At 43.0% G+C, this 27,052-nt stretch overlaps 1 protein-coding gene across 1 annotated transcript in view; it reads left to right on the forward strand.

The window, feature by feature from the left end:
• LOC147014879 (homeobox protein Hox-A3-like) overlaps positions 1 to 27,052 on the forward strand; it is a 69,260-nt gene that overhangs the window by 37,622 nt on the left and 4,586 nt on the right. Inside the window, exon 2 of the mRNA XM_085853299.1 lies at positions 8,517 to 8,952. Coding sequence (XP_085709425.1) covers positions 8,556 to 8,952 — 397 coding nt within the window. The 5' untranslated portion in view covers positions 8,517 to 8,555. The remainder of the gene's footprint in view (positions 1 to 8,516; positions 8,953 to 27,052) is intronic.

The raw sequence follows: 27,052 nt of genomic DNA on the forward strand, positions 1-27,052 counted from the left end.
ATAAAGTTATTCAATGTAAGCAAACCAAGATATAAAGTTATTCAATGTAAGGAAAACGAAGATATAAAGTTATTCAATGTAAGGCAAACCATGATATACAGTTATTCAATTTAAGGCAAACCAAGATATAAAGTTATTCAATGTAAGGAATACGAAGATATAAAGTTATTCAATGTAAGGCAAACCATGATATACAGTTATTCAATTTAAGGCAAACCAAGATATAAAGTTATTCAATGTAAGGCAAACCAAGATATAAAGTTATTCAATGTAAGGCAAACAAAGATATAAAATTATTCAATGTAAGGCAAACCAAGATATAAAGTTATTCAATGTAAGGCAAACCAAGATATAAAGTTATTCAATGTAAAGCAAACCATGATATACAGTTATTCAATTTAAGGCAAACCAAGATATAAAGTTATTCAATGTAAGGCAAACCAAGATATAAAGTTATTCAATGTAAGGCAAACCAAGATATAAAGTTATTCAATGTAAGGCAAACCAAGATATAAAGTTATTCAATGTAAGGCAAACCAAGATATAAAGTTATTCAATGTAAGACAAACCATGATATACAGTTATTCAATGTAAGGCAAACTAAGATATACAGTTATTCAATGTAAGGCAAACCAAGATATAAAGTTATTCAATCATGTATATACTAGTTTGTCTGGAGTTCATTTTTACTTTTCCAGGTGACTAAATAGTTCTTAGTCAATTCGATAAGCACACATTAGATTTATCATCACTTTTAAAGAACACAATTTAGCAAAGCAAAATAAATATGGGAACACTTTCACATTACAATTCCAAGGAGGAGCAAACAAAGTTTCAAGCAGTTTATACACACGAGTGTGTGACATTCTCCCTACATGTTCTCACATTCCATCCGGCTGTTTCAATGCTTTGTATACTCTTGTGAAAGTGAAGTCTTAGAGGGAGTAGGTTTTAATAAGTGAGTAGGCAAGATAAGATCATGTCGTAAGCTGTGCTTGTGCACGATAAGACATCCAGGCCTCTGGCTTCACGGCTCGTGCAAAGCATTCCTTTAAACACGCACATATAAAAGTAAATTCAGATATAACAAATTATTACTAAAGCAGGAATATGTTGTTGTTCGTCTTTCGGCTGCTCCCGTTAGGGGTCACCACAGCGGATCATCCGTTATGATCCGCATACTGATTTGGCAGAGGTTTTACGCCGGATGCCCTTCCTGACGCAACCCTGGTCGCCTCTTACAACATAGGGATATGGATTGGGTTTCGCCATGATTCCGGGCTGCCCTACACCCTCTCATAGCGCAGCCCAGTGCAGAGCACCCGTCCTCAAGCGATCCTCCAACCCAAGCCTCCGAGTAGCCGGATTACAGGCGCACGCCACTATGCCCGGTTAAAGCAGGAATATATATATATATATATATATATATATATATATATATATATATATATATATATATATATATATATATATATATATATATATATATATATATATATATATATATATATATATATATATATATATATATATATATATATATATATATATATATATATATATATATATATATATATATATATATATATTTCCACAGAATTCATGATTTCAACATATTTTACAGGCTTAGCCAATTTAATTTATCTCCAGCATTATGTGGGTTTCATTTATGCTTACAATTATTGAATGTTTTTCTTTCCTGAAAGGTCCAAACAGATGTATTAAATAGAAAATCACTTATACACCTTGTACATCCTTTCCACCAAGCTGACTTCTGCTTCCGGCACTCCCATCCATCTGTGGTGCCATCACCATTTCTCTTGGGACAGTGTCGGAGACCTTCTGCAGGTCCACATATCCCAATGATATCTCACCTTGCACCTCCAACATCTTCTCCACCAGCTGTCTCAGCCCAAACATCCTATTCATCATCTCCTTACCCTTTCTACACCACTGCCACTCTTCTCCAATCTCCATCTCCACCCTCTTCCTTATCCTCCCGTCCAGAATCCTCCCCGGCCCCTTCATTGCCAGACTTTGGAGCATGGTGCACCATACTTCCTTGGATCTTGAACATCACCCTTCCCCTTTCATATCGGCACAATTAACCCTGTCCTCAAAACCTCCGGAATCTCATACATATATTCAACAGCCTCTTCGTCCAACTGATTCCGACTTCTTATGTCACAATTATCATCTCTGTACACACCTCATCAATGATTGGTGCTCTTCTCTTCTTCATCCTTTTCAATGCTGTCCCCCCCTTCTTCCTCTGTGATCTCCACCAGCTCCACTTTCCCCTCTACGTACCATAGTAGTTCAAGCTCGCCGTTGCTTCATTCTCGATTCAACAACTCTGAAATATCCTCTCCACACCTTCAACACTGCCCCCCTCTTTGTCACTAGCCTCCCGCCACTATCCTCAATCACCCCCCCCCATGTCCTTATCATTCTCATCCCTGTCACGAGCCAATTTATATATCATCTTCCTCCCACCATCCTCTTCAAACGTGTTGTACACCTCCTCTTCCATATTCTTTGTCTTATCCACAGCTCTCGTTGCTGCTTTCTTCTTTTGCTCATACAGGTGCAGCAACCTGGCATCCGGCTGCCTCCCCCGATCCTTGATCTTCTCCATCCTCTTCCAAACGTCCATATTTTCATCAACTGCCTTCATGACCTCCTCCCTCCACCATACCTGGTTTCTATCTCTCGACGATACACTCTTCCCTGACGTCCTTCCACACAAACTTCTGCAATTACCCTAAACCTCTCTCCATACTTCTTCCAGTCCTCCTCCAAACCTTCTGCTTATTTGCTAAGTTGCTCATACCTAACCCTCAAACTCTCCTTGTACTCTACTAAAAGCACCCGCTCCCTACAGGAGCCATCAAGGCGGTCATGCTATTATATTTATACCTACTTTACTCCAAGGGGTCCCAAGATTACACACCCAAAAAATGGTTGCAATCGGTTCAGCCGTTTTGGCGGTACCTGGGAACAGACGGACAGACAGACGGTGAATTACAGTAAGATGAGGACATTTCCCCTCCACTTCCCCCATCTAATAATCTTCTGACTCCTGCTCTTAACGTCCCTGCTTTTCTTCATCTGTACCACAAACACCACAGGTGGTAACATGCTCTCCTGCCACTGTCTTACAATCCTTAGCCCTCCACAACTGTCTCTTTCTTATCACAACCAAATCCAATTATTACCTCTGCCGCCGAAGGTGAAGGTGGTTGTATTTTCACTCCTCTCTGCCTGTTTGTTTGTAACTTGCAAAATCGAAGATTTTTCATGTATATTGGTCAGTAGATTTTGTTTTTCTGTCGGGTAGTCGATCTCGTCGAAGAAAAAAAAAATTTTTCAAAAAAAAATTTTGAAATTTGTTCTCCCCTTGTTCTACCTTATCAGTATTTCCATCGATATGTTTGTCTGTCTGTCTGTCTGTCTCTCTGTTCGGTCCAGTGCTCCGTTAATACAATGGCGATTTTGATTAAACTTGGTTGGTAGGTTCATAACCATAACCTAGTTGTGTGCAAATGAGAACCGTTGCTATGGACACCACCGTTGACGAGCAACGGGACTTTGAAATTTTTGTAAAATCATAAAAAAATCATTTTTTCCGAAAATCAAAAAATTGGGCCACGAGCAACTGTGGGCAGTACATTCAGCCATATTGTCAAAATTTTACAGCCGGATCCTATGAAAACTGTCGGAGAAGATACACTTTGAATGAACCCTGGTCAAAAACAATTAAAAAAAAAAAAAACGAAGTTCGTTATATCTCAGAGACTATGAGTCAGATATACATGAAACTGGTATGGTAGGTTCATGGTATGTCCTAGTTATGTGTGAGAAAGAACCGTTGCTATGGACCCCTCCGTTGCCTAGCAACGGCCGAAAAACCTCTAAATGTGGGGGTATTTTAACGAAAAAACAATCTGCAGCATTAACCCTTTAAGCTTGAATCATGAATTTTCTTGTGCTTAATCCTCAGGTCATTCCCCATCGAACGGGCCCATCGCGTCAGGTTATATTGGGTAGTCGACTATCCATGTCCGCCTACCGGCTTGTCTGTTTATTTGTCTGTCTTTTTGTTTGTCTGTCTATCGTCTGCAGGTCACAATTTTAAACCGATCTTCCCGAAACTTCAACGTATGGTAGAGTTTGTCATAAGGAAGAAGCCTATTGTTTTTGAGGTCAAAATGTCAAAAGGTCAACATCGGCCAAAGGTCAACAAATAAGATGATATTTCTAAAATCCTCAATTTTCATCCGATTGAGTTGAAATTTAAAGAGGATTTCTATTTCATGTCACTGAATTCAACCATCCAATTATTTTTGAGGTCAACATGGACCAAAAGGTCATCATCGGCCTTATTTCTAAAATTGTCAATTTCATCCAATTGACTTGAAATTTGAAGAGAATTTACACATTTGGTCATTGAATTCAACCACCAATTATTTTTTGAGGTCAACATTGGGCAAATTTCTTACATCCTTAATTTTCATCCCATTGACTTGAAATTTGAACAGGATTTTCATAAAAATGACCATCATGTGTCATGTGTATGCCTGGTGTTGCTTTAATGGAAAGGGTGGTGGGCTTGGGATCCTAGGATCCTGAGTTTAAATCCCACTCTGCTGTTGAATTAATATCAGGTGGGGTTGACTAAGCCTGTCATCCTTCTGAGATCGGCAAAATGAGTACCAGATTGCTGGGATGATGGAGGCATTTGAGTATCCTGTGTCAGAGTGGCGACCCGTCCAGTTTTGTGCCCAATAGCCAAGGAGACTGCTGAGGCAGCACCAACGCTCTGCACAGTGCATGGTCCCAATGGATGGATGGATGGAGGTGTCACATGGTCTAGCAGCCATATTGGATCTCAAGGAAAATCTTTGAAAATCTTCATAGGAGAATCCGCTTAAGCGACCAATGCACAATTTAATGAATTCATCAACTTCCCATGGGAAATATGGTTTGATAAAGATGATGTCATGGGTCACGTGGTATGGTGGCCACATTGGATCAAAGAAAAGAAAAACCTTAAAAAAACAAAAGAGTTGGCTTGCACCAAGTCCTTCTCAAGACTGTGCAGGGTATGTATTCTATGAATACCATCTAGTTTTATATGGTACCTAATAAATGCCTTCTGCTTCTCCTTCATAGCATTCCATATCTCACTACTCAACCACTCTGGTCTCTTTCTGCTTCTCGTTTTACACCTCATTGGAATGTACTTACTCTGCACTCTACACATTTGCTCCTTGAAGGTTTCCTATTTCACTGATGCTGATTGTCCTCTTGTTAGCTTCTCCCAACCTACATCATATAGCTCTCTCCTCATTACCCTCAAGGTTTGCCTTCATGAAATCTAACAGCCTTACTATACTATCATGAACTCTAACTCTTAACAGAATCCTTGCACACACAATGTTATGGTAACTTGATCCTAAATGCTCCCCTAACTCCACCTCCTCCACGATATTGGGATCGTTACTTAAATGGAGGTCGAACACTGTACTCCCTTGAGTGGGCTTTTCTACAAACTGGGTTGAAAAGCAATCCTGGACTAAATATAGAAAATCCTCATCTCTTCTGCCCTTTCCCTGTTCCTGGACCCAATCTATCCCTGGCAAGTTAAAATCCCCCATAATCAATACTCTTCCCTTACCACACATGCCCTTTTGAATTCTTCATGTACTTCCTCCTCTTCCCTTACAGCCAAAGCCCTGTAAAAGCATCCTACCAGTATCTTACTGTTTTTTCAATCTCTAATGTCTATCCATACAGAATCCTCTACGTTCATTCCCTCATTCACGTCACCCCTTTCTCTTGATGCAATGCTGTCCTTTACCCAGATTGCTACTCCTCCTCCTATTCTCTCCTTCCTATCATACCGATACACCTTGTAGCCTTCTAATCCTGTCCTCCAGTTACTCTTCTCCTTAAACCATGTCACACTCACTGCAACTATATCGAACTCCTCGCTTTCTACTTTGGCCTCAAACTCTTCCATCTTATTATTTATACTCCTGGCATTGGTATAGAATATGTTTAACTTTTCCCTTCCTGAAATTCTATTTTCTAGTTTGGCCTTACTCATCACAATTACATAATTAGTTCCTTCCTTTCTTGTTTCTACACCCTCCGTTGACCTAAACAAAACAAAAAGCCTAAATTCCCACTGCAAACCTTGCTGCCCCCTTTCTATTTGGCGTTTGTCATCATTCTAGAAACACTCTCATTGCCCCCAACATGATTCCCACTGCTTCCTAAGTGCAAAACCTTCCTCCCGACACCATTCTTTTAGCTATTGGTTGACACCTATCACTCTGCTCATAAATTCTATTCCATTTCCTAATCTTGTGAGAATCCCACAAAACACGACCTCACAACGCTTTGCTTGCAGCAGCTTACCCAATATCCTGTATCTATTTTTCAAAATCTCAGAGTAAACTTTCCCTAAATAATTTCCTCCTCGGCGTACCACAACCAACTTCTTCCTACTGTGACCCGATACAATATCATTTACCCTTCCTTCAATGTCACAAACTCCTGCTCCTTCAAAACTGCACATAACTCAATATCTATGATTCTTTCCGTAGAATGAAAATTCTCGATATTTTATAGTTTAATTGCCAACAAACAATGTCTCCCTGGCCTCATTCCGACCTATCTTTATTGCCACACCCTCACCACTGCCTGCACTCACTACACCCTCACCACTGCTTGCACTTGCTACACCCCAACCACTTCCTGCACTCGCTACACCCTTACCACTGCCTACACGCGCTACACCCTAACCACTGCTTGCACTCATTGCACCCTCACCACTGCCTACATTTGCTACACCCTCACCACTACTTGCATTTGCAACACCCTCACCTCAGCCTGCACTTGCTGCACCCTCACCATTACCTGCACTTGCTACACCCTCACCATTGCCCATCTCCTCTGCAAACTTACTCCACAAACGTAACCAACTTTTCTCGACAAATTATTCACATTCTGATACCTGCTGTAAAATATCTATCCATTCTTTCAGCCTTGCAACAATTATCTTCATGACAGCAACTTCTTCACACTTCCTCCAACAATGACTACCCTCTGTTTCCACTATCCCTGATATGGCCCAAATCGAGCATCTATCACACCAATTGTAATCTTATTCTCTTCTCCTTATTTCCCTATTCCCGCATTCCCTGTTAAACCTTTCCCCAACCATATTTCCAACTGACTTAAATGCTGAACTATGAGCGACAAACAAGTAGGTCTTGGCCTACCACTTCCAAATAAAGCTAATACAATTACCCGTGAACCTTCTACAAACACCTCAAGTGAGACGAAATACACAACATCTGACATAAAATCACTCGAACAAATATGAACAACAACAAAATATAAGCACTTTTCGTATTCTGCCGTACGGACCTCTGAGGTTTGCACACGAACCCTTCAATCGGAATTCTCGGAAGTGCATTGAAGAGCAGTAGTTCAGCAGAGCTACTGATAGGTAAGTATAAAACTGAAATTACATCCCATTCGCACACATCACCTGGATTAGAAATATGGCAAGTGGAGACGAAAACACTTCAAAAGAGAATCATTAAATCACATGAGTAACACAACCGGGCTGACAGGATGGCCGAGCTAGAGGTATGCACACTCACCTCCAGCTATAAACTTTTATCCCAATGTTTCCCAGACAGGGTGATTCATCAATCAAACAGAAGACCTGCATTGGAATCATCAGAAGGAACCCGAATAAGATAGAAGCAAGGATGGAGTCATCCGGAGGAATCTGGATAGGATTGTGTGTGCCGTCCCTCGGATGGACATAAAACCGGGTGTCCCATCTTCCGACATTAGTTGGTGGACGTTAAAGATCCCATGGTGTCCTTTGCGAAGAGGAGGCGAGCTATCGATGGCACCATGAACAAATTACAAATTCCTCCCGTAACCTACAAAGGACATTTGATCAGCGGTGCAGCCACACCTTCAGCCAATGATGCTGCCCCACAGCCTTGTGCTGCATACGAAAGAATAAGAAGTAACACAACTGTAGTTGCACAAAGAACAACACGTTATCAACATCCAAGCTAGCGATTTCACAATTTCATTGTCAGGTCTCACCCTGCCCCCTAACCCAAATAGATGTGTTGATTTTCTCCCTCGTAATTATAACTGAATGTTTATCACTTGTTTTGTATGACCACTAATGGAAGTGTTTATCTGCTAGACATTTGCTCCTCCTGTGGACCAAACTTTTAAAAATGGCGTCCAAATTATTTGGAGGATGGGTAACTATTATGGACATGTTTGATTTATTTGCGACACATTCTCGGGCCATTGCTGAATGGCAGGATAAAAAGCCTGAGCAATTGTTGTAATCTCTCATCTACTACCTAGCTATCTCTGTTTGACATTATGTGTAAGAGAGACTCCCATTTACAGAGTGTGCAATGCTGTACATGACATGTACTCAAACGAGATTTGGTTTCTTGCAGTCGCCGCGCAAGGACCGAACAACGGCCGAGTTCCAAGCCATGCACAAAGTGGGATACTACGAACCAGCCGGGGTAGGCCCGGCCTTTCCTTACGTCCATGGAGCACCGGGTCTGAGCTTCAGTCCCAGAAGGGCATCTTTTTTCACCGATACTTTGGAAGTGGGAGACTGCCAGCTTACGCACTGCCCTCTCGAAAAACGACCACGCCATGGGAACGACAAGCTCTCTGCTGCGGACACCCTGGACAGTGGCGATGGCTTGATGGCCTGTGGAAAGGTCGGTCCCGCCCCACTATCACCCTCGTCCGAGTCGGATAACTCGAACCAAGGCAGCCTTCCAGGACAAGGCATCCTAGGAGGCGAGTACTCCAGGAAGATATTTCCGTGGATGAAAGAATCACGGCAGAATGCAAGACAAAGGGGCAAAGCTTCTCCTGGTAAGGTCCTGACATCGTCATGTTAACACTACATGCACATGGAGGACATGCTTACGAGTGACTCATGTCTTAATGTTCAAAGGAAATGTAGACCCTGATCTTAGGCACTAGAGTTGATACACGAGAATAAACGATGAATCATGAAAGAACATGCTGGCTAAGATAGACACATATCATATAATGCACAACAACATATCGCAAGCAAGGAGAGAGAAAAGGATAGTGGAATATCAGGGATAGTGGAAACAGAGGAGAGAGAGAGAGAGAGAGAGAGAGAGAGAGAGAGAGAGAGAGAGAGAGAGAGAGAGAGAGAGAGAGAGAGAGAGAGAGAGAGAGAGAGAGAGAGAGAGAGAGAGAGATAGAGATAGATATAGCTCTCTTCAGGACCATGGACTATTTTATTTGAAGTGGTGTACATCCTATGATGCAAGGGGAAAATGCTGGAAGGGATGATTAAAAAAAAAATTGAGATAAGAGAGAGAAAAGGGGAGTATGTGGATTTTAACGCATGAAGAGGGAGAGGAGGAGGGAAGAATAATAGGAGGGAAGGATTGGGATAAGTATGTAGGAAAAAGGAACAAAGGGGGAGGGGATCAAATATTCAGCCAATTTTTCAAAATATATCCAGATGGATGACCCTTTCAATGATTGACAACAACCACACTATCTGTGGTCATAGCATTAGAGAGTAAATGCAGACTTGTACATTGTACAGACTGACGCACACAATGTAAATGAAGTACACAGTCTTTGTCGAGAGACCGAATGTAAGATCCACGACAAGCAAGTTTTCCGACTTTTCCTCCAGGCGAAACACATGCCTCTCCGATTATCCTAACCTCCCTCCCCCAACTTCCTCTCCTCTCCCTCCATGAAACAGAATCATTTCTGTCATTCTGACAGATCCCCAAAACTTTCCCTTTGTGAAATACCTATGTTTTTGCTCCACGCTATACAAGTCACAATGTACTCTTGGCCTGTCACTGCTTTGGTCGTTTGTGGTCCTCCATTTATCATACAGGATGTGCCAAAAAAAAAACCAAAAAACCTATAAAACAATCCACAATACATTCATTTTTATTCCCCCAAGATAAATAATCTCGTGGGCTCAGATCAGGGGAATGTGGAGACCACTCGACGCTGAAGCATCGTCCAATCGCTTTCTCACTGAAGTGGCTTGTCACCCACTCACGGGATCAATTTGTGGTCAAATTCTCATTTTTACCTTCTCCTATGACCAAGAGCATCCCAGAACTCATTCAGCATGTTAATGTAGATGGCCATGGCATTACCGTCCTCATCTTCAACCCAGAATGGTCCATCAAACCAGAATGGTCCAATGCTGTCATGCTTGCTCATTGCACACCAGGCTATGTGCTTTATTGAATGTAAGGGTCTCTGGAGGAACCTCATTGGGCAGTACCATGCCCCAGCAGACAATGTTTCTTGACTTGATTTTGCCATTAAGCAAAAAGTGAGCTTCGTCGGAGAATCAAAGGACTTTTGAGAAAACCAGGTTCCCTCCTTAATTCCCTCCACAAACCACCAAGCCATTTCATGACGCTTGTTGTTATCTGTGTCAATGTGTTTGTGTCTGCCTTGTATTCTGTATGGATAGCGCTTTATGTCATCGTGGAGAAGCCTCCTGAGACTTAACACTGCCAGTCCAAGTTCTTGACTGTGGCAGTGAAGCGACTTTTTTGTTCTGCTTCCGACTAACTGTTGGACCATTTCAATGACCTGAGGAGTTCTCTGTGAAGGGCGTCCAGAATGAGTCGGTCTCTCCGTTGATTTTGAGTTCGAGTTGTGCTCAGTTCCTTGCTCTAGAAATTTCTCCGACCATTTTAAGATTATCTCTTTGCATGGGGCATCTCTGTAGTTAGATTTTCTCTTGAACTTTCTTTGAGTTTTGATGTCGGATTCTACAGAAAAAGCCTTTTCATCATTTGTCCAGAGCATCCTTTCCTACAATACTTCAGTTATCATGATCTGAAATAAGAGAAAAAATATATATGAAAAAAAAAATTAATGGTGAATGAAAACGGAGGGATTGGTTTTTAGCTCGCCTGTTCGAAGAACAGAAAGCCATAGCGATACCCCCGGCGTGAGCGTGAAAATGTTAAAGTTTTTGGTGCAAGTTATTTTTTCCTTTCTAATGTTTTTATCTACCACATTATTTTTTATACGCCCGATATATATATATATATATATATATATATATATATATATATATATATATATATATATATATGTATATGTATATTTATATATGTATATATATATATATATATATATATATATATATATATGTATATATATATATATATATATATATATATATATATATATATATATATATATATATATATATATATATATATATATATATATATATATATATATATATGTGTATATATATATATATATATATATATATATATATATATATATATATATATATATATATATATATATATATATATATATATATATATCGGGGCGTATTATGTGATACTGGTCGTCCGTCCGTCCGTCCGTCTGTTTGTCTCTCTGTCCGTCCGTCCATCCATCCGTTCCAGTTCGCACTCTAACTCCCAAAGTTTTCAACTTTCACATTTCATATTTGGTACCGATGTACAGACTGTGGAGACAGTGTGTCGCGACATACGTTCGTCATCTAAAGTGGTTGCCATGGCAAACAGGATGCTGTTTTCCATCCGTTCCTGTCCACACTCCAACTCCCAAAGTTTTCAACTTTCACGTTTCATATTTGGTACCGATGTACAGACTGTGGAGACAGTGTGTCGCGACATACGTTCGTCATCTAAAGTGGTTGCCATGGCAAACAGGATGCTGTTTTCCATCCGTTCCTGTCCACACTCCAACTCCCAAAGTTTTCAACTTTCACGTTTCATATTTGGTACCGATGTACAGACTGTGGAGACAGTGTGTCGCGACATACGTTCGTCATCTAAAGTGGTTGCCATGGCAAACAGGATGCTGTTTTCCATCCGTTCCTGTCCACACTCCAACTCCCAAAGTTTTCAACTTTCACGTTTCATATTTGGTACATAGGTACAGACTGTGGAGACGGTGTGTCGTGACATACGTTCGTCATCTAAAGTGGTTGCCATGGCAATCAGGATGCTGTTTTCCATGTAGTTACACAATTCTGTGTATACCTTCTTGTTCGGGCGTATATTGTGCTCACTTGCGCTCTTGTTACTGATTACAATATACAAATACATAGATTGCTTTAAAATTATTTGGATCAGATTTCACTGCAATGCTTTATAAAAAAATATTAATTATTAGACGAGTCTTTTAAAATCGATAAATGTATAAACAGGCGAGCATTGGGTGGCTTTGACACCAACTCTCTGGTTTTGTTTTGGCACAACAGTATGCACAAATAAAATTTTTTTACCCATCTTCCTTCACCCTCTCACCTCGCCCTCCCTCCTTTCTCCAACCAAACTTATTTCCCTTACTAGCAAAGCACTCATCCTTATGGATGGGTTAATTTATCCAGAACATCAGATGGGTAAATTCCTCCAGGAATTGTAAATTTTAGTCGACTTGCAATTCTGCTTAATAAGGCGTATCTATAATAATAAGTGTGTGTGTGTGTGTGTGTGTGTGTGTGTGTGTGTGTGTGTGTGTGTGTGTGTGTGTGTGTGTGTGTCTCTCTCCTCCATAACTTCAAAAACCATGAAACCTAGCAGCCTCAAACTTTGAATGCATATGAAGGGAACTCCTTGGAAACACAAGAGTGAAAATTGGGTGTTTGGGTTAATTAAAACACCCCTTTTGAAGAAAATTAACGACCGTATTTAATTATATCCTTCATCAGGTGTATCATCGGACACCTGGCTCTCTGGGGTCTGGGTTACCTCACTGGGGTCTGAAGCCACCTTGTTTTTTGGCCTGCTCAACTATGCCTTGACTTGGAAGAGGCTGCAACAATTTCTTCACAACAAAGTTTTTTTTTTCACTTTCTTCACTCATATTATCGAATGCCTGTTCATCATCGCAACAAATCGCTGGATACATCGCAATGCTTATGAAGGCCCCGAGATGCCAGTGTTTGTGGCTTTATTTCATTTCCACACATGCGATAATCTCGAGAATCTCTTAAACTAAGTCGAATTGCAAAATTTAAGGTCCAGAATCGAACTGAGCATCAGTTCCGACTGCTAAAAAAAAGTTTTCATTTGTCTAATTCAGACATAGATGAAACATTCGGACAGAGCTATCTTGCCAAGCCAGCCGTCCTTATCAACCAATTAATTGGAGTGCTTGATTGAGTGCTTAAGCCGCTTGCCGAGCACCCTACAGTCGATGGTTGTGCAGTTCTTATCCCGATCGGGATATACAGTCAGCAGTTGCTACCAAGTAGAGCGTGTTCTGATAACGCATTTTTGCGACAGCACGGATTTTATTCAATACCAACAACTGCACGACATCATTCTGAGCGAATCGTTCACTCTCTGCGGATGCTTTTGCTGCACCACAGTATTCTGAGCAAGTTGTTCCTGCTCCATCATTCTGAGCCAGTCCTTCCTGCTCCGTCATTCTGAGCGAGTCATTCGTGATAAGCACAATCCCGACTGCATGAGACGTTCCAAGGTGCGGAGGGAGGTAGAGAATGTCCTGAAATGTTACAAGGAGGTCTACGAACAGAAAATGAAGGCAGCCACTCATCTCCATTATGATCTTCAAAAAAACATCCCAAGCGAATCAGCCTCCATTTCATCTTCTGAGCCTTCAACATCAACTCGACAGCCTGCCACACCTGAATAACCCTACAACAAGCAATATGTACTGCATCCAACCCCAATCATGACAACACTTATGAAAAAGTAAATAATTTCAATGTTTTTATTTGTTATATATTTTATTTATGCATCGTTTTCTGCTTTTTTTGACCCTCCATTTTCCCCAACCCCTCCTCACTGCCCCATCTCTATCTATGTTATCCATTATCCTCTACTATGCCCCCTATTGGCTTTACAATGATCCCTTGGGACTCTGAACTGCCCCCTTGGCGCTGTGTTGCTCCACTGTCCAAAGGGTCTGCACTATCTCTCACCATGAGGTCTCTACTCCCACTTGCCACAGGGTCCAACCCTCTACTCACCTTGGGGTCCTCTCCACACTTTACCACAGGGATGTCTAACATGTCCACCATAGTTGCTTGTACCCTCATACTTGGTGTCACACGAGCTTCTCCTCCGGCTCCACACTAACCTTTGCCATGCCACACACACCAGCCCTGATTCTCGTCTGAAAGTTTGCTGTCTTTCCCCACTGGTGAGCTCTCTCGTCTTCGAGGCAGGTGTCCATGCTAGCCAACATAAGGTCCCAGCTGACTTCCATTTTCGTTGTCTCGGCATTGTTGGCATTCACTTGCTGCTGGCTTTCACTGCGATTTTGTTTAGCCCGGCTTCCATTCTGGTTGCCACCTTGGAACATTACTCCAGCGCTGGTGCTCGGAAGAATTTGGTAGGTGGGGCTGGGCTGCTGAGAAGTAACTCTGTTTCATCCTCCATCTTCCATTTATGGCCCTCTGTTATCCATGAAGTGGCCATCCTCTTTTGGGCATGTTCATCTTCCATAGCATTTTATTTCATTTTCAATTAATGCAATTAACCACTAAACCCGATATTGAATTAATCCCTAACCTCTACCCCCCCTCCCCAACCGGGCTTCACCCCAATCCAGATCACCCATTTTTATGAAGTGAAATTAGCTGGAGGGTAAGGATCCCACTCCAAAGACACAATTTTGAATGGACTCTCTCTCCATAATGAGTGACACGGGAGACTGCCGGAGACTGACTTCCAAGACATCGTGATTGGTTAGGTTTCGTCAATTTGAACATGCTGTGGTTTCAGCGTGCACATAGTTTTATGGGAAATTTGATTATGCTGAGGGATGACACCACCTCTCAAAATGCACAGCAACTCACATGAATGGAGATGAGGGGTGGGGGGTGGAGGGGTGGGGGGTGGAGGGGTGTGTGGGGAGATAAGAGAAATTATAGAGAATCCAGAAGGGCACACTTAACCTGGACTATGTTTCTGGCTATTCTTTAGTCGGCCAGGAATACAAGACGAACAGGAGAAGTGACAGTGTGGTGTAGGTGTGTGCGCGGTTTTCCCGAGTGAAGTCTCAGGCTGGTCTTGCGAATCGGCAGCCACCAACAATGCTTTAATGCAGGCACTCCTTCAGACCCTATTCCATTGGTGGTGTGCATTGTCTGGCATGCCAGTGTCCCCTTCAGCCTCTCTGGGTCTCAATGGATCTTCGCGGCTCTCCGTCTCCCTCTGGTTCTGGTGTCTGCTCTCTGTGGGTGTCACTGCCTTTTATCGCTAGTTCCCTCACCAGGGCTTGCTTTGCATGTTTTTTTTTGTGGTTTTGTGTGGTGTATTATGTAATTAGTAATTAATACGATTAAATACATAATTATATATATATGAAATTAAGATGTTCCAATCCATAATCAACAGACATACTTACGTTACAATACGACATATAATCAATACACCGACTCACATTTCAATAGTATGTAATTAATGGACATACTCAGGTTTCAATAGTATACAGTGCCTCCAGAAAGTCTACACCTCCATTCAAATTTTTCACCTTTTGTTGCCTTATAACCTGGCATTAAATTGCATTAAATCACACTTTTTCATCTTCATTCACACATCGTAACCCACAACTTTCAAATGAAAAACAAATTCGACAAATTTCAGAAAAATAATTAAAAAGACAAAAATATAATATCTTGGTGGGATAAGTGTCCACCCCCCTTTATACTCACAATTGTAAATTTACTCAGGTGTAACGAATCACCTTCAAAATCACACACCAACTCAATTGGCCTCCACCAGTCCTGTGTTAACTCGTAGTGATTCTGATTATTTCAGAATAAAATCAGCTGTTCTTGCAGGTTTCCTCTGCTGGGTGGAGCATTTCACAGCAAAGACTCAACCATGAGACGCAAGGAGCTTTCACAGCAAAGACTCAACCATGAGAACCAAGGAGCTTTCACAAGACCTCTGGGATAAAGTTGTGGAAAGGCATAGATCAGGGGAAGGGTATAAAAATATTTCAAGGACCTTGAACATCCCTTGGAACACAATCAAGACAATCATTATGAAGTGGAAGGCATATGGTACCACCATGACCTTGCCTAGATCAGGCAGTCCCTCCAAACTGGATGACCAAGCAAGGGGGAGAGTGATCAGAGAGGCCACCAAGAGGCCAATGGAAACTTTGAAAGAGCTACAGTCTTTTATGGCAAAGACTGGTCACTGTGTGCATGTGACAACAATATCCCAAGCACTCCACAAGTGTGGCCTATACAGCACGGTGGCAAGAAGGAAGCCATTACTCAAAAAAGCCAACTTTGGGTCCCATTTGTACTCCAGAGATTCTGAAACCATGTGGCAAAAAGCTTTGTGGTCTGACAAAACCAAATTTGAACTTTTTGGTCTAAATGCAAAATGTTATGTTTGGTGCAAACACAGAACAGCACATCACCCAAAGAACACCATCCCTCCTGTGAAGCATGATGGTCGCAGCTCCATGTTATAAGGATGTTTCTCATCAGCAGAGTCTGGGATACTTGTCAGGATAGAAGGGAAAATGGATGGAGCAAAATTCAGAAAAATCTTGGAGGAAAACCTTCTGCTCTCTGCAAGAAAGCTGAAATTAGGACGGAAGTTCACCTTTCAGCATGACAATGACCCGAAGCACCCAGCCAAAGCTACACTCGAGTGGCTAAGGAACAAAAAGATAAATGTCCTTGAGTGGCCCAGTCAGAGCCTCGACCTAAATCCAATCAAAAATCTGTGAAATGACTTGAAGATTGCTGTCAATCAATGCTCTCCATACAACTTGGCTGAACTTGAACAGTTTTGTTCAGAAGAATGGGAAAATGTTGCCAAATCAAGATGTGCAAAGTTGAGAGAGACCTATCCCAACAGACTCACACCTGTAATTGCTGTCAAAGGTTCTTCCACCAAGTATTAACTCAGAGGGGTGGACACTTATCAAACCAAGATATTCTGGTTTTATTGTTTAATTAATTTTTTTTTAACTTGTAGAATTTGTTTTTCATTGGAGTTGTATGTTACGATGTGTATATGAAAGGGGGAAAAGTCTGATTTAATGCGATTTAATTCCAGTCAATAAAGCAACCAAAGGTGAAAATTGTGAAAGGGGGTAAAGACTTTCTACAGGCACTGTATGTAATTAATAGACCCTAGCATGGTACCCATCTCCCATGGGTTTGTAGATGTCTCCCTTCAAATGATTATTTTTTGGAGTGTGTATTGGTTGAAACAGGAATTAAAGTAAAAATTAAATGAGCAGATATCACAGTGGGTGGAGCTAATAACCTTGGCAAACTTGTTCCATTACATCAGCTAAGATTTCCAATCCATGCTTGTTGTTCCTCTGAAGTACTGCTTGGGACTGGGAGTGAGGATGAAATTATGGAAGCTTGGCTGGGAAATTAATTTAGGCACGGTTTGGGCCTACCGCCTGACCGAAGATCACCGAAGTTCTTTCCATGCCAACGGGCCACCTCCGGGCACCTATCCCTCTCCACGTCACTTCTTCAGCCCCAACCTGCCCTCTCTATAATCCCCATAGTTTTATAATCGGCATTTTCCATTGGTATTGCTCAGAGTATTTCACTCTGGTTTCCCATTTGATGATCTGTAGATCAGTAGTTTCAGTTTCACTTTTCAATGTCATTTATGCTTTAAGATATCAGATTTGATTCATCATTGCAACTTGTGATGCAACATGAATGATGCACGAAAAGGTCATCCAAACGATTTTCAGGGTTATTTTTATATTTTCTAAGTGGTCGAAAGTGCCTTGAGGCTCTTAAAAGGTCTAAAAAGGTTCTGAGGGGTGGAGATGGGGGGGGGGGTCTTAAAGCATCTAAAAACGGTCTAAAAGTTGTTATGGGTATAAAGAGTCTAAATGATCTAAAGGGTTATAAAGGCGTCTAAAATGTTTAAAGGGTTTAAATGGCTATGAGGGGATCTTAAGGGTAAAGATGTAAGGGATCTTTAAAGAGTTTAGGAGTCAACCAGGATCTAAAGGGTGAAAAGGTTGAAGAGGTCTAAAGGTTCTTAATGGGTATGAAAGGGTCAAAAAGGTGTAAAATTCTCAGGGGTCTAAATGACCTTTAAGGGTCTAAGTGGTGTTAAGGGGTCTTAAGGGTCTAAAGGGTCTAAAGGAGTGTAAGGGGTCTAACGAGTCATGGTGTCAAAAGTTCTAAATGTTACCTTCAAATATTATGTAACAGAATAAATAGAGGAAGGCACGGCTCAATAATACATGATTAACTGACTCTGTCACAGTCCAAGTCACATTCAAACAGTAGGTAATTAATAGACACGTACAAGGTACCCATCTTCGACAGGTTCGTAGATGTCTTACCACAAATGAACGATTTTTGTTTTTGGAGTGTGTATTGGTAGAAACTAGTACGTGCCCATACGTGCGTGCCCGTACGTGCAAAAAAAAACAAAAAAAACTTTCAAACCACGAGCCAGAACCAACAACCACACAGGCCGTTCCTTCGCTCTCGCGTGCCCGTATGTGCGTGGCCGTACGTGCGTGGTCGTACGTGCAAACCAAAAAAAAACAAAAAAAACCTTTCAAACTGCGAGCCAGAAACAACCACACAGGCCGTTCCTTCGCTCTCGTAAACGACGACTGGATTGGGGCATAGTGTTTTATCTATAAATGCACATAATAAATCAATAAATTATTAGAATACACGAAGTCATCAATTTCCGAAAGTCCGTACGTTGTAACCGTAATGGGGAATGCTGCTGAGGTTCTCTTCCGCATCGGCCACGCCCACGCAGCAATGTGTCTTGTCATTGGTTGGTAAATAAATGGCCGCAGCAACGTGTCTTGTCATTGGTTGATAAATAAATGGCCATAACTTGGGAAACACTTGTCCGATTAATATCAAACCTTAAAAAGGCACATCCTCAGGTACAAAGCAATATACCTGGCAAGTTTCAATTAGATCGGACCAGAGGTTGTCGAGAAACAGCGGTCACACACACACACACACACACACACACACACACACACACACACACACACACACACACACACACACACTGCTGGAATTATTGATAGATAGATGGGAATTCAATGTAAAGTGATGAGGTGGACCGTGACACATGTTACATGTTTACCTTCTGGAGTCTAGACAATGACGGTCTGCTCAGAAGAAGAACAATCGTTAGTGATTAAAATTGGCAAATACACCACCATTTCATGTCAGATTGTTGTGTGAATGGTATCATGCACAGCTTCAACATTTTGTCGTCAACGTGACACCGGCAATGTAAGTGTTTGTAAAGGTTAAGATTACAGCTGAAACGCGATGAGCTCGAGAATCTCTTAACCTCAACTGAATTTCAAAATTTAACCTGCAGAATTGAACTTATCAGCTGCACCGAATGTTAAAAAGGAGTTCATTTGACCAATTTGAACATTCTTTGACAGCCAAATGTCTCCGGACGGTGTTTAATATCACACAGCAGGCCACTCCTTATAAACTGTTTTATTGGAGTGCTCGCTTGAGTGCTTAATAGTGGCGGGTGGAATCGATTCCAAAGTACTCGATTCCAACCAGGGAATCAAAAGGAATCGAGTGGTGAACCAGAATGGACATCGATTCCAAGTAATTCGTACTTCATAGAAAGAAGCGGTTTTTTTTTTCCGGGAAAAGCTTTTTTCGTCCCTGTTGGGCATGTTCCAGTTACACATGTCCCTGGGACATCCCATTTGCAATATAGCAGCAAAAGCAGGTCACTTACAAACTAAACATGCCCCAAGGGTGTGGTTCTTTTGAAAGGGTAGCAAGGTATTTAGAGTTGGTCGGTAAAGCATGCTGATTGTTTTTCTGATGGACTGGTAGGCAGTACATTGACTGATAAAGATTTGAAATGTCGTTCAAAAGGTCCAGAAATGCAGTTTGTAACTATTTCGGGAAGGTTAAAGAAGACAGTCCTAAAGTTGCGTGCTCACTTTGTTCAATCGACGTTGCTCATCACTGTAATACGTGCAATATGCGAAAACATTTGAAAACCAAACAACAGAGAGAGAGTACCTATGAGTGACGGTTCAGAATGCGGATTCAAAGAAACCAAAATCTGCAATAGCAACAAATTCGCTTTTGCAATCGATGAATGACTGCAATTTCACCCCGGTAACGCCCTGGTAGGTTTCCTTCCCTTCCCCTCATGCTGCCTTCCCTGCCCCCAGCCCTCCTCGCTCCCCCCATCCTCGCTCTTGACTCCTCCCCCTCCTCACTCTTTTCTCCTTCCTCTATCACCTCCTCGCTCCCCATCCTCACCCTCCCCTCTCTTTCCCCCCAATACTCCTCTCTTTCCCCCACTCCTCTCTTTCCCCCTCTCTCCCCACTCCTCTCCCTCCTCTTTCTCCCCATTCCTCTCCTCAGTCCCCTCCCTCCTATATCTCACCCTTCCTCACTCCCCTCCCTCTCCCCTCACTCCACTTTCTCCCACACCCCTCCTCTCTCTCCCCTCCCCCTCACTCTCACTCTCTCCACCCCCCATCTCTCTCCCTCCCCCCTCTGTCTCTCTCTCTCTCTCTCTATCTCCCACCCCTCTCTCTCTCTATCCCTCTTCCCCTTCTCTCTCTCTATCCCACCTCTCTCTTTCCCTCTCTCTCTCTCTCTGCCCCCCATCTCTCTCTCTCCCTCCCCTCTTTCTCTCTCCCACCCCTCTTATGGGTCTTAGGAGTCTTAAAGGGTCTAACGGGTCTTCAAAGGTCTAAGGGGTCTCAGCAGTCTAAAGGGTCAAAAGGTTGAAAAGGTAAGCTCCAATCATACTTAATTAAGGGACATGTTTACCTGGCTTCAGCTGACATGGCTCTCAGATCAAGCTCATTCTGTTTTGAGTTCTATTAGTATCCACACTGAGGATTTGGAACCATGATACATGACATGTTTACCTTATAGACAATTGTGCTTCGCTTCGAAGAACTATCATGAGTGACTAGCAACAAACCCGTCTCTGAGGGGTTCGTAGATGTCTCACCTCAAATAAGCAATTTTTGGATTGTGTATTGATAGAAAGAGGAAATTAGCATAAACATTCAGTGAGCAAATAACACAGTGGGTGGAGCCGGTAACCTCGGCAACCTCATTCCATCTCATCAGTTAAGATTTCCAATCCATGCTTGTTGTACCTCCGAAGTACTGCTTGGGAACGGGAAGGAAATCATGGAAGCTCGGCAGGGAAACATATTTAGACACATTTTGGGCCTACCACCTGAACGAAGATCGCCATAGTTCTTTCCATACCAGCGGACAACCTAACGCCATCTATCCATCCATCCATGGGGACCATACTCTGTGCAGAGCATTGGTGCTGCCGAAGCAGTCTCCTTGGCTATTGGGCACAATCCTGGATGGGTCACCACTCTGACACAGGATACCAGGAAGCTGGTACTCATTTTGCCGACCTCAGAAGGATGACAGGCAGAGTCAACCCCACTTGGTGTTAATTCAACAGCCGAGGGGGATTTGAACTCAGGATCCTAGGATCACAAGCCCACCACCCTAACCATTAAGCCAACATCAGGTTTTTACAACACCTATCCCTCTCCACATCACTTAATCAGCTCTATCTCTCTCTCTCTCTCTCTCTCTCTCTCTCTCTCTCTCTCTCTCTCTCTCTCTCTCTCTCTCTCTCTCTCTCTCTCTCTCTCTCTCTCTCTCTCTCTCTCTCTCTCTCTCTCTCTCTCTCTCTCTCTCTCTCTCTCTCTCTCTCTCTCTCTCTCTCTCTCTCTCTCTCTCTCTCTCTCTCTCTCTCTCTCTCTCTCTCTCTCTCTCTCTCTCTCTCTCTCTCTCTCTCTCTCTCTCTCTCTCTCTCTCTCTCTCTCTCTCTCTCTCTCTCTCTCTCTCTCTCTCTCTCTCTCTCTCTCTCTCTCTCTCTCTCTCTCTCTCTCTCTCTCTCTCTCTCTCTCTCTCTCTCTCTCTCTCTCTCTCTCTCTCTCTCTCTCTCTCTCTCTCTCTCTCTCTCTCTCCACCTCTTCCCCTTCCCCTTCCCCCTTTAGAACCCCCCACCCCATGCACTTTCTCAACACTCCTCTGGAAGAATTCCTTTCTTTCAAGCTTCTGGATCGCACGATCTACCATGATCATTCCTGGGAAAGCCACATTTCAAACCTGGCCTCCAAAGCCAGTCGCCGACTGTGAATCTTCCATCGTGCAAAGTCCTTCCTCGGCCCACCTGAGCTCCTCTCTCTCTCTCTCTCTCTCTCTCTCTCTCTCTCTCTCTCTCTCTCTCTCTCTCTCTCTCTCTCTCTCTCTCTCTCTTTCTCTCTTTCTCTCTTTCTCTCTTCTCTCTTTCTCTCTTTCTCTCTCTCTTTCTCTCTTTCTCTCTTTCTCTCTTTCTCTCTCTCTCTCTTCTCTCTTCTCTCTTCTCTCTTCTCTCTCTCTCCACTCCCCATCATGCAAAAATAAATGCATAATCATAATAACAATAAATAAATAATATTATCTTTATTACAAAATAATAACTTGGTAGAACACATACCTCTGCCAGGTTGAACAGTTTACGTTTTGTATCCCACTGATAGGCTGGTTCTGCATCCGTACCTTAACCAAAACAAGTTTAAAAAAGACATAAAATGTCGTAGCTCCCGTTGTTTTAGTAATTTTGCTGTACGGAGTTAAAGGGCCAGCACATATTTATGTACAACTAAAATGGCCGCCGGTCTAGCAGTTGGCCATCTTTGATCAGATTGCAAAATAAAGTGACGGGCATGTGTATGCCATCATGTCCTGTGCTTGTGTCAAGTTTTAACAAAATCAGACCATGCATGTCTGAGAAATGGTTCAGGACACATTTAAGGAACAAAATGGCCACCAGTCAGCCATCTTTGATGTGATCCCGAAATAAAACGACGAGCTGATTTAAGCCATCATTCATCATCTGTGTGCCAAGTTAGTACAAGATCAGTAAATGCATGTTCCGAGAAATGGTTGAGGACGTACTCAGCACCGAATTTTTTTTTTACAACTAAAATGGCTGCCAGTTAGCCATATTTGATCGCATCGTGAAACAAAATGATGCGCATATATACACCATCATTTGTTGTCTTTGTGCCAAGTACGAATAAAATTGGTCCATGCATGTCCGAGATATGCTTGCGGATGCATGCACGCACACACACACACGAAAATTGAAAGCAAAACCATAAGCCCCTGTTTTGGACTAAGTCCAACGGGGGGTGGGGGGGGGTAATAAAATCATCTTGTTCTTGTCACCTACTCAACTCATCCACCCATTTTTTTTCATAACCTCTCCATAACTTTTCGAAATATTGTGCTCTATCTGGTTTCTTACTCCGATGCCTGGTGTTGGCGCAGTGGTGAGGGCAGTGGCTTGGGACCCAAAAGGTCCTGAGTTCAAGCCCCGTTGGGACACTGAATTAATATATGTATATTGTATGTATGTTTGTATATTGTATGTATGTTTGTATATATATATATATATATATATATATATATATATATATATATATATGTATATGTATATGTATGTATATGTATGTATATGTATGTATATGTTTATATATATATAGACCAAGTCGAAAACACCAGGGGGTTGACTCAGCCTGCCATCCTTCCGAGGTCGGCGAAATGAGTACCAGTTGTACTGGGCCCGGTGTATGCCCCGGTTAGAATAGGTGTACCATATCCCTGTGTGTCGTAAGAGGCGACCAGGGTTGCGTCAGGAAGGGCATCCGGCGTAAAAACCTATGCCAAATCATTATGTGGACAACAAAACGAATTTCCATACCGGATCGGTCGAGGCCCGGGTTACCAACGACCGCCACCGGTACCGGTGGTCAGCAGGGTACCAGTGGAAATTGTGCTACTGCTGGGCGAAGGAGGAGAAGGAGACGGGGAAGGCGAGTCCGGAGGCAGTGGGAGAGGGGGAAGGGTAGAAGTGTGGAGGTGAGAGTTGGAACTCTGAATGTTGGGACGATGACTGGTAAAGGGCGAGAGTTGGCTGATATGATGGAGAGAAGAAAGGTGGACATACTGTGTGTACAAGAGACCAAGTGGATGGGGAGTAAGGCTAGGAGCATTGGAGGTGGTTTCAAACTGTTCTACCACGGTGTGGATGGGAGGAGAAATGGTGTCGGGGTAATCCTGAAGGAAGATTATGTCAAGAGGGTATTGGAGGTGAGGAGAGTGTCAGACCGAGTGATGAGTGTGAAGTTGGAAATTGAAGGGGTGATGATGAATGTCATCAGTGCATATGCACCGCATATGGGGTGTGAGATGAAGTATAAAGAAGATTTCTGGAGTGAGTTAGATAAAGTGGTGGAGAGTGTATCCAAGGATGAAAGAGTGGTGATTGGAGCAGACTTCAATGGGCATGTTGGGGAAGGGAATAAAGAGGATGAGGAGGTGATGGGTAGGTACGGTCTCAACAAGAGAAATGTGGAAGGACAAATGGTGGTAGAGTTTGCAAAAAGAATGGAAATGGCAGTGGTAAATACGTATTTCAAGAAGAAGGAGGAACACAGGGTGACGTACAAGAGTGGAGGAAAGTGCACAGGTGGATTACATCTTAAGCAGGAGATGCAACCTGAAAGAGATTAGAGACTATAAGGTGGTGGCAGGGGAGAGTGTAGCTCGACAGCATCGATTGGTGGTCTGTAGGATGACTTTAGAGGTGAGGTTGAGGAAAAGAGTGAGGGCTGAACCAAGAATCAGATGGTGGAAGCTGAAGGAGGAAGACTGTTGCGTGGAATTTAGGGAGGAGGTGAGACAGGCGTTGGATGGTGGTAAAGATGGGTGGGATGATTGGGCAACGACAGCAGAATTGGCGAGGGAGATAGCTAGGAAGGTACTTGGTGTGACATCTGGACAGAGAAAGGAAGATAAGGAGACTTGGTGGTGGAATGAGGAAGTACAGGAAAGTATAAGGAAGAAGGGGTTGGCGAAAAAGAAGTGGGATAGTCAGAGAGATGAAGAAAGTAGGCAGGAGTACAAGGAGTGGCGGTGAAAGGCAAAAAGAGAGGCGGCAAAGGCCAAGGAAAAGGCATATGACGAGCTGTATGAGAAGTTTGATACAAAAGAAGGGGAAAAGGATTTATACCGATTGGCAAGACAGAGGGACCGAGCTGGGAAGGATGTGCTGCAGGTTAGGGTGATAAAGGACGCAAATGGGAATGTGCTGACGAGCGAGGAGAGTGTGTTGAGAAGGTGGATGGAGTACTTTGAGGAGCTGATGAATGAAGAAAATGAGAGAGAAGGTTGGAAGAGGTGGAGATAGTGAATCTGGAAGTGGGGTGGATCAGTAAGGATGAAGTGAGGACTGCTATGAAGAGGATGAAAAGTGGAAAGGCGGTTGGCCCAGATGGTATACCAGTGGAGGCATGGAAGTGCTTCGGAGAGATGGCAGTGGAGTTGTTAACCAGATTGTTTAATAAAATCTTGGAAAGTGAGAGGATGCCGGAGGAGTGGAGATTAAGTGTACTGGTTCCGATTTTCAAGAACAAGGGTGATGTGTAGAGCTGTGGAAATTACAGAGGGATAAAGTTGTTAAGCCACACCATGAAGTTGTGGGAAAGAGTAGTGGAAGCTAGGTTGAGAGGAGAGGTGATGATCTGTGAGCAGCAATATGGGTTTATGCCAGGAGAGAGCACCACAGATGCGATGTTTGCTTTGAGAATGTTGATGGAGAAGTATAGGGAAGGCCAGAAGGAGTTACATTGTGTGTTTGTGGATTTAGAGAAAGCTTATGATAGGGTGCCAAGAGAGGAGTTGTGGCATTGTATGAGGAAGTCGGGAGGGGTGGAGAAGTATGTGAGGATCGTGCAGGATATGTATGAGGACAGTGTGACAGCGGTGAGGTGTGCGGTAGGAATGACGGACCGGTTTAAGGTAAAAGTGGGATTGCACCAAGGATCGACTCTGAGCCCTTTCCTGTTTGCAATGGTGATGGACAGGTTGACGGACGAGATCAGACTGGAGTCCCCATGGACTATGATGTTCGCGGATGACAACATGATCTGTAGGGAGAGTAGGGAGCAGGCTGAGGTGAGCCTCGAGAGGTGGAGGTACGCACTGGAGAGAAGGTGAATGATTGTCAGTCGGAGTAAGATGGAGTACATGTGCGGAAATGAGAGGGAGGGTGGTGGTATGGTGCGGTTGCAAGGAGTTGAGGTGGGGAAGGTGGATTGGTTTAAATACTTGGGATCAACTGTCCAAAGTAACGGAGAGTGTGGGAGAGAAGTGAAAAAGAGAGTGCAGGCAGGATGGAGTGGGTGGAGAAGAGTTGCAGGAGTGATTTGTGACAGAAGGGTAGCTGCAAGAGTTAAGGAGAAAGTATGTAAGATGGTAGTGAGACCAGCTATGTTGTATGGGTTGGAGGCGGTGGTGCTGACAAAAAGACAGGAAGCGGAGCTGGAGGTGGCAGAGTTAAAGATGCTGCGATTCTCGTTGGGAGTGACGAGGATGGACAGGATAAGAAATGAGTATATTCGAGGGACAGCGCAGGTAGGACGGTTTGGAGACAAAGTGAGAGAGGCGAGATTGAGATGGTTTGGACATGTGCACAGGAGGGAAGCGGAGTATATCGGGAGAAGGATGTTGAAGATGGAGCTGCCAGGCAGGAGGAGAATAGGAAGGCCAAAGAAGAGGTTCATGGATATGGTGAGGGCGGACATGCGGGTGGTTGGAGTGTCAATGGAAGATGTGGAGGATAGAGCGAAATGGAGACGGTTGATCCGCTGTGGCGACCCCTAACGGGAGCGAGCCAAAAGAAGAAGAAGAAGAAGAAGAAGATCTGGTTTCTTACTCCGATCAATCAATTGTGAAGAATTACTTTTAAAATTCTAACATCCAGATCCGGATAATTTCCAAAGTCTAATAAAGTCTTCCTTCTCACACATCCAACCTGTAAACCGAGTTTAGTCCGAATCTGTCCAAAACTTTTTGAGATATCCTGCACCATAAACAGGCAGACAAACAAACAGGGGTGAAAACATGACCTCC

This window comes from Eptatretus burgeri, chromosome 13, assembly GCF_056783735.1.
Source record: "Eptatretus burgeri isolate ZD-2024b chromosome 13, Ebu_testis_v1, whole genome shotgun sequence".
NCBI classification, from domain to species: Eukaryota; Metazoa; Chordata; class Myxini; order Myxiniformes; family Myxinidae; genus Eptatretus; species Eptatretus burgeri.